Here is a 9,691-nt window from a genome sequence, read left to right as displayed (position 1 = left end):
TCTGCTACCGCCAATCAGCTCGTACGCTAGCATCAACATGTTCAAGTTGGTGAGTTCAAATATATTATCGAGTTATATTCTATTAGATTTATTCTATGAATTATTTCTTACGAATTATTTCTGTGATATTTATTTCATATATAAGACCAATACGAATATTTTAATTTTCTAAATGAAAAATAAACGTTGAAGTGACATTGAATTTTTTATTAGATTAACAAAGTTTTACGCGAATCAAAGTGATATTTATAAAATTTGATAGAAGTATACGATAGAAATTGATAATGATATTTAATTTGGTATAATCTGAAAATCAATGTGTTTCGATTTAGTTCCTTGTTGCCGCCTTGTTGGCTTTCGCCGCAGCTGCACCTGCACCGGCACCCGGTGCTATTTTGAGTGCTCCTTTGGTAACCTCCTATGCTGGTGCACCGATCGTTTCTAATCTCGGCACGCCAGTGGCTTATTCGGCATATTCAGCGCCGCTTGCTTACAATACCTACGCTTCACCGTACAGCTACGTACCTTACGCCTACAAAGCTGGATATTACATCTAAGAAAAGGAAGATACTCGTCACAGGACCCTGGCTACGATTCATCGATTCCCATTTCTTTTTCTTCCTTATCAATTAGTCTTCTTATTACTTTTTTCCTCCCTTTCTCTCTCTCTCTCTCCCTCTCTCTCTTTCCTTGCCACCTTCTTAACCTTTCGTTACCTCCACGTATTATCGCCCAAACGTTCAATAAACCTTCAACAATATGTCCCGATAAAATCCTTCCCACAATTCTTTCCATTCCCTTTATTATATCGATCTCATCGATTCCAATCATCAGTGAGCATGCAACTAAAAATCAATAAATTCGCTTGAAAAAGGCACACACCGAGTTGTTCTTCATTTCATTTCTTTTCTTTCGATTTTTTCGTTAAACTAAGAACAGATTTTCACCTTTTGATATTTGAAAAAAATAATTCAGGCAATGCACGCAATTGCCTTGACTACTTTCTTCGTTCGTGACTAAAGAGAATGCGTATGTAAATAAGTAAGTAGATTTACGATAAATCTACAATTCCTCGATGCGAGTCGATCAAAATTTACGACAGATTCCTGTCACGTAAGCCGACCGAGAGAGAGAGAGAGAGAGAGAGAGAGAGAGAGGGAAAGAGGGACCAATTCGAAAATTCGTAATCGTACGTGATCGGGCGCCGTCCGATTTCTTGGCTTTCATCGTGGAACTATATTTTTGTTTTGTAGCTTAGACCACAGACGCTTTGTGCAGTGAACGCAAGTGCAGTCATTGCTGGAAGGTAACGCTGGTACACTGGCAATGTATATAACTGAAGTTGTATCGCTCGTTGCCAAGGCCATGAAACACAAAGGAGCAAGATCTGCAATCGTAATTTCATCCACTCGTCAATCACAAATTTTCTTCTCTTTCGACGGGGATTCATTAAAAATTTGTATAGAAACGTTCTATCATTATTTTGTTGTACGAACGATCGGTATTTCGTCGTTCTTTATTAAAAAATTAATAAAAGAATAATGTAATAATGTATATGCATATATAGATACATACGTGTGCACTGTAAGTACTAGACATTCTTCATTTCGTTCTCAGGGTTCGTTGGCCGTCCCTGAGAACTGCAGGTTCGCACCTGTGACCGCGAGTTATTTATAATTTCTTCAAGTAAATTGCTGCTCTCTCGCATGAATTGTTCCTTTTTTTTTCCCTTTCTTTCTTTCTTTCTTTCTTTCTTTTACTACGCCGACGAAGTGCCCCTTAATATTATATTTTTAGTAAAAATAATGATTTATCTCCGATAAAGTAATAAATATTTAAGGCAAGCTCTGCCAATCGAATATATCTATAGAGGTATTACTGCTAAAAAAGTACGTGCACGTATTACCAAAGGAAGGCACATTCTGAAAGGTTTAGAAAGTCGGCTCCTTGATAGTTGCAGACCGTTGTTGACCAATAACTTGAAGAAGACGGTCACGTCAAGGAAGACACGACGAAGGAATGATTTCTTTAGGAAGGTCATTTCAAACTTTAAACGATATCGGATGAATTTCAAATCATCACTCTAGGTAAACGTTAAAAAAATGAACCTATCGAATGTCTTAGCCACTTTAGTTATCTGATAATTTTATTAAAATTACTTTAATTAAATAATTATATTTAATTATTTATTCATTTTTTTTTTGCCGGTGTACCAGCGTCACCTTCCTTCCAAATGACCTTGTTAAATATTTATCTAATAAGTCAAAAGTTGAAACAACAAACAAATAAATGACGAAAGTATTTAGATAATTAGATACACGATTATATACATATTCTTTGTAATAATAATAATAATCATACGATATATATTTCTATTATTATCCGCTTTATTTTCTAATTGGTATTATTGTGTAATCGTCGTTAATCCACAAAGTTGCTAATTAAATATTGATATAAATTCACGTAAGACATTTTCTAACAATCAGATATTATTTCTAAGAACATTATGTCGAGCAGACGTGCGCCGAATAAACGATAATTGTTTAAAATTAAATCGATAATATATCGATAAACGTTTAAATATATGTTAATAACGAAGAAACGATTGAATCATCATTGAAATTATATATGTGCGAAGAAACGATTGCATCAAATTATATATATTATATGATATAACGATTCGATAAACATTAAAATTATATATATATAAATATATATATTTGTGTTGTTTTCTATTATTATCATGAGACATAACGCATATAATTGTGAAATATTCTATTAACGAACGCATAACGGTTTTATAAATCTGATTGAATACCCAGACAGATACGAGATGTGCCAATGGGTAATAATCTACGCAACAATCGCTATTTCAGGAAAGCTTATATTGTATTTGCATCTATTGCATAACCCTTTATCAGAAATAATTATTTACGTTTGTCACAATTCGATATAACATAACTCGGAGCTTAAGGAAAACAATATTCGAAATATTACGTGTAAACGGAACGAGTTGACTTCGAGGAAAGAGGAATAAACTTTTCTCGGTTGTAATATATTATATTAACAGTTTAAATTTATTTTTGATTGAATTTTTTCACTCTAAAATTTTTTCAACGAAGTCTTCCCTGTTTATTCAAAGATCAAATTAAACAAAAAAAATATCGACGATTTGAATTTGTTTTTTTTTTCTTTTTTTTTTTTTTTTTTTTTTTTTTTTTTTTTTTTTTTTTTTTTTGATCTTAGACAAATGCGCTCGATCTCGAGGGAAACAATTAAACTCGATTCCAACATTGACTATCGTCACTGGATACATTCGAAAGTACTGTGTATGGTTGCATAACGCAGAAGCTTTTGTTTTTACGTTTCCTGAATTAATTATATAACCGATGATAACAATACTTGAGGATTATGTGAATGTAAACACGATGCAATGATTACGTATGGTTTTGGTTCTCGTCCTTATAATTTCTATCCCTACGTTCGTTTAATGACGATTTCATTTTTATCATCTACGATAACCATAAGATTCATAATAAATGTCATCTTTATCTCTCGTCAAGATTTTCTTGAATGGAAGAAAACAATTCTTTTCTTTGGTTTCAAGGAAAGGGGCGATTTTTTCGACGAAAAGAGTCAGAGATTGCAAAAGAATGAATCGTCTTCGACGATAAAGAGAGAGAAAGGAAAGAAAGAAAGAAAAGAAGCCAAAAATAAAGTATACGAAAAAAATTACGAAGTTGAATGCTTCGTTTTCTTTTCGTTCCTTCCTTAAATCTGCCATATCCTGTACTAACTCACTTCTCGCATTTAAGAGAAAATGGATTGATCGAAGGGCAAGGTCTCTATGTGACGTATACTTAAATTTCTTTTTTTTATACCGTCGTTTTTTCTTGTTATTCCTCTTTATCGAGGTCACTTGTAATATTCCGCGATCGTTTGAAAATTACGTGATACGAGAAGAGAGAGAGAGAGAGAGAGAGAGAAAGAGAGAGACGCTGCGATGTTTTCCCGTCGTATCCGCAATTGAGGGCACGGATAAATTATTCCTTGATAAGGGGGCATTCATGACCCTCGAACAACCCTAGATTGACTACGACAATCGTGAAAATAATCTACGCCCACCCCGCATCCTTGCCCACCGCTTCTCGTGAAATTACAAAGATACAAGAGAATTACGAAAAATAGATCACGGAGTTGTAGTTACAATTCCTAAATATTTTCGCAAGTAAAAACAAGAATTCGATGTCTGTACAACAATAGTTCATTCGTTTTAAACATTTTACATAATAATTCTTTTCCATACGTCATAATCTTTTCGGTATCAATAATATTTATATTATATTATAGTTTTATATAGTATAATATAGAATTATTCGTTTTTAATCGTATGATTCGGATAAAATGATATTTTTTGTTTTAAAAATTTGTCGAACGATCGATTAATCGCCATTTAGTTGAGCCAGAATAGAGATATTGATTATTCGCGAGTGCATACACTCTATCACATTGTTATCAACGGGGCAGCAGCGACAGCAGCAGCAGCAGCAGCAGCAGCAGCAGCAGCAGCAGCAGCAATAGCACTGAAAGCGTCAGTACCACCAGTTCATCCACCCTTTAAGATCGATCGCCAAGTTCAATAGCCGCGACAACCCCAAACCAAAGGACCGATATATAATTCGTTTTCAAATTATTCTAATCTCCGCATAATTCCTGGATAATTTGACAATTAAAATTAAGCGTCTCTACTGTACTCCTCGAACGATTCATTTCTTAATTTATCCTTGGAGACAATAAAAAAAGAAAGAAGGAAAGAAAGAGAGTGAGTGCAAAGTCATCAACGATCGAAATAAAAAAAACTAGCGAAAGGAGAGAGAAAAGAAAAGTTGTGATATTAAGTTTCTTTTCCCGTCTTTTTCCTTCTTTTTTCTTTTCTTCGACTCGAAGCAAGAGTACCAACTGACTAGTAACAAGATATGTACTTTTCATGGGTTTTTCTAACTTAAGAAGGACCCAAGATACCGCCCACATAGAATATAGCACGGAGGGAAAAAAAAGAGGGACAGGGGAGGGTCGTAAGAAGAACCGAGAAGTCCTCAATTTTCGGTGAAACGTAAGCCAGTGGGTCTTTCACCTTTGAGGAAAAAGTGTAATGTCCTCTTGCGATAAACTTCGTTGGGAACGGATATGCTTTCCTTAATCAAAATTATTGATACAATGTTCTATCGTAATTGCTTACGTTAGAGACAATATGACAGAGAAAGAGAAATATAGAAATAGGAATTATAGGCATAACTCTCAGTCGGATGTATACGTAGTCCGCGTGTTTCTGCACGTGCTACGATCCTACAATACATCTGCCCACATTCTGTTCGGAATACCTTCTAATAATCTTGTAATTATTAATACGTATTTACTTATTTAATCGAAAAGAGCAATCGTTTCTTATTAACGTTAGATAAAGTTAAGAAGAATCGAATAGATCCGACTTCAATGGACGACGACAAATATTATAAGATGTTTCTTTTTTTTTTTTTTTGTGACGGAGACGTAGATGGAAAGGATAATGATGTTATATTCGAGACGAGAAACCTCGACCTACGCTATATCTTCTCTTCTTTTTCTTATGTACGTCTGAATCTGCTCAGCTGGAGAGAGGGAGAGAGAGAGAGAGAGAGAGAGAGAGAAAGAGGTTGAACTATAGATTAATAAATTTTAATCCTTTAATCCTTCGAGAGAGACATCAGCACTCGAAATCGACGCTGATCGACGCCAAATATTTGTCCTCCCTTCGTATCTTAACGGTCTAATCCATTCTAAATCCACTTTGCGTCTGAAACAATGTGAACGTATAAATGAATGCCCTAAGTCATTTTATAAATCCTTATATCTTTCGTGCACGTAGAATGAGAAGAACATATCGACGACGTATTTTTATCCTCGTAAAAATTTTTCTTCTAATATCAAAGTTCACGTGGAAAATTTGACGTCGGAAATATTTTGCCAAGCGAACCCTAAATCTGATTTAACGGAAATGCATACTTCAATTCTCGTGACATTTTCCTCCTCCGACGACAATTTTATTCGATTTAACGATTGTGAATATCATCGAAGATGCATCGCGAGAAAAATCTCGAATAAACGAACTCGTGATTTCGTTGACTTGTTTTTTTTTTATTTTTTTTCGTTTTCTATAATAAAATGTCTCAAAGAAAATCTCAAAGGGATTGATAGAAAGATTCTTGATAAATTCGTCCTGTGTTTCCTTCGGAGCCTTCTACGTCCCTCTATTCATCCCCTCTCTTATTCTCTCACTCACTCCCTCCTCTTCTATTTGTTCATCACCCTCGGAGAATCCCTCACACCCTCACGTAGTGCGGCAAGCATGCGCGCGACCTGACATCGCTTAGGAGGGTCTATAAAGGTGCGCGACCATCGCAACCAGCTCAGTTCGAAATCGTAAACAAAGCTTCGACGTCGAGGAAGTGCCATACACTGGTCCACTACTCGATAAAAAGAAAAGTTACTTCGAATAATAGCTTGAAAGCTGAAGTGGTGCTTTTCAAAAGTGAAAGGTGTTACATTGAACTAAAGAAAAATTATCGAAGAAAGAAAAGATCATACTCCGTACGATCGAACGATCTGAGAGAAAAGAACGAGTAATTCATTCCGTACACCTGGATCAAACGAAGAAAAGTTTTTTCCGACTCGGTGCTAGCGTAACCGAGTGGCGTAGGTCATTGCCAGTGATTCTGGTGCATACGGCTCCATCGAGCATGGAAGATTCAACGAGATTAACAGACTCGGACGAACATCATCATCATCACCACCACCATCATCACCATCATCATCATCATCACGAGTATCGTCAACAAGAGCAACAGCCACATCAACAACAGCTTCATCGGCAACATTCACGTCAGCATAATCGTGATCCCAGTGGTCATAGATTAGAGCTGATCGACGACGAGTGTAGCACCGACAGTGGTTGCAGCAGCGGTGGTAGCAGCGGTAGCGCTGAAAAATTGTCTCGTCGTGGTAGCGCCGAACGTCTCTGCAGAGTCAATAGATCTCCTAGAAGTCATTGTTATCTGGACAGATTTCGTGGACGACCAACGAGATCGCAGGAACGATTGTCCAGCGTGCAGAGAAGTGTCGAGCGTACACGGGCGAAGTCATCGAGATCATGGAGTCCGAGCGATGTCAGGGGACATCAACGCGTAAGTGAATCTCCTTCTTACTCGCCAAGTCCATCGGACGCTCACAGTAGCAGCGATAGCGACAGCATGAAAAGGCCGTCCACCGCCGAAACCCTTAGACGAGCTTTCCAGACCCTCAAAATAACATCGAAATGGGAGAGCAAGGATAAGAAGCACGCGAAAAAGAGCCCAAAGAGAATCCTAAGAAGTCCGGTCTCTTATACTTATGTAAGAGGACTCTCCGGTCTGCCAACTCAGAGAGTACCCAGAAATGCGGCCCAGCAGCTGATGATGTCCTGCACTTGTCAAGACTCGATAGGGCTCTATCGATAAGTTTGCTGTCTTTCCATCGTTCTCCGCTTAAAACGGAATTCAGAGTTGCGACAAATTTGGAGATTTGGACTATGAGAACAATCATTATCATTTATCTCCTTACGTTATCATCCTTTTGATTCGTTCACTTTGCTTTCTTCGTAGCTTAAGCTTTCGAAGAATGAAACGAATTCATTGAATGGGGATCAATTCGTACGTCAGCCTAATATCTTCCCTTCGAGAGGATCTTTCTCGAAGAAAAATCTAATCGATCGGCTGCCTAGCCAAAAGCTCTTGAAATTTTTCCTACTATCATTCTCGTACGAACTAAACCTTCGCAAATACTCTTTCTACGTTTATTTCCAAAGTATTTTATATGACATACCGTATACGTATATGTGATATATTCATACTTTTATTCAAGACTTAAACAAGGAAAGATAGAAAAAAATTGACGAGCTACAAACTTTTTTCAACTTTCTCGAGTTTTGATAAACTCGAGCAAATCGTTGGATACTCGAGGCTACGTGGAAGCCGAGATTGTAAAGTTTAACGTTGCTTCTAAAGGATGGAAATAATTAAGAAGAAAAACCCACAACAACAACAACAACAACAGCAACAACTTTTTCATCGCATTTTTACAAGGATCACGTAGGATCTTTTTAATGTCGTGAGGTTTAACGACCAACGTATATACGATATTACACGCGATAGGACATCACAAATATTTCACAAGACGAGATTCGTTTCTGAAAAAAAAAAAAGGAAAAAAAAAGTAAAATGAAAAAAAATGGAGCCAAAGTTCCCTCCACATTCACGTATACATTCGTATATTATACACACACACACATATATATATATATATATATATATATATGTGTGTACATATAGATATATTATATCCAGAGCGCCTATTATCACAATATCAAGGAACAGATTAGACGAAGTATATACGAAGATATGAGACGATATGACATTTAAATATCAATAGTTGCCATAATCATTCGATTATTGATTATTGATTGAAAGGAGTATTTTAGAAGTCGCACGTATTAATGACGAATTCGTTTGAAGAGATAGCTAGATAAAGAGAAAGAGAGAGAGAGAGAGAGAGAGAGAGAGAGAGAGAGAGAGAATAACAGATAATTACTTGTTCATGCATACATATATACATACATAATTATCTAAAAACAGTTTGGAGTCACGTCATAGTACTACTGTCTCTATATTCTCCTTACGTAGCAGTTTTATCGATTAATCATTAATTAGCAACGTGTTTTAATCGAATTAATTAGTCGTCATCTAAAAAAACATAGACGAATTCTCGTAAGATTATTTAATCTTTCGAGTTACTAGTTCCATTCATCGATGCCCAAGCCTTAGGAATTTTAGTCGAACGACGGATCATCGTCACATTGTTAATCCCTCGCGATCCCTGCTATTGGGGATGATTGGTATGAAATTAATCAAAAGGAGTAATAATTTAAAGAAAGAACAAACCAAAAGATATCTTTCCGATCGCGAGGGATTAAAAAGTACCTCTCATGCTTGCGTGTAAGAAGGAGAACAAAAATGCACTGATGAATGAAAGAGAAAGAGAAATGCGTTTTAAACGTCATCGCGCGCGCGCTTCCTCATCCTATTCGACGTCTATCGTTGGATATATTTTACTTTAGTACGTAAAATAATCACGTGCGTCGACGTTTGCTCGCGTCGTCGTGCGCAGCCAAATGTCAATTACATCGACGCGTACGACTGTAGTTTAATTTAAAATGATCGAACGAAACGTGATTCAAACGAAGGGCCTCCTCCTCCTCCAACCCCTCCCCCTTCCCCGTCCTCATCCTTTTAAACGACCGAACAAATATGTCTACTCTTCTGTAAGAAAAACGAAAGGAACATCCTATTCGTAAAAATATTTTGTTAAATTCTTCATAATCTTTAATCTTTCTCGTTATATCGATCGAGAAATCATCGTTTGCACGTTTTTATTATCGTGAATGAACGGCCGACGAACTCTTTGATTTGTATGAACGAAACTATGATCAAAGAAAGAAGGAAAGATAAAAAGAGAGGAAGTATACCGAGTAGATGATCTTAAAGAAGGGTAGAAAAGGAACGCGGTCTTAGCTTTATCAACGATTCAATCAGTACATATCATAACGCGGATAAAAAAGAAC

The 9,691-nt window shown here is 36.5% G+C and overlaps 1 protein-coding gene across 1 annotated transcript in view; it reads left to right on the top strand.

The window, feature by feature from the left end:
- The first annotated feature begins 6,463 nt into the window (after window positions 1-6,463).
- The window catches only part of LOC124953115 (lateral signaling target protein 2 homolog), a 3,896-nt gene continuing 668 nt past the window's right edge, over window positions 6,464-9,691 (top strand). The window contains exon 1 of the mRNA XM_047504043.1: window positions 6,464-9,691. This exon is cut by the window's right edge and continues 668 nt beyond it. Within this exon, the coding sequence (XP_047359999.1) occupies window positions 6,777-7,532 (756 nt within the window). The 5' untranslated portion in view covers window positions 6,464-6,776 and the 3' untranslated portion in view covers window positions 7,533-9,691.

This window comes from Vespa velutina, chromosome 11, assembly GCF_912470025.1.
Source record: "Vespa velutina chromosome 11, iVesVel2.1, whole genome shotgun sequence".
NCBI classification, from domain to species: domain Eukaryota; kingdom Metazoa; phylum Arthropoda; class Insecta; order Hymenoptera; family Vespidae; genus Vespa; species Vespa velutina.
This window is presented reverse-complemented; position numbering and strand designations above follow the sequence as displayed.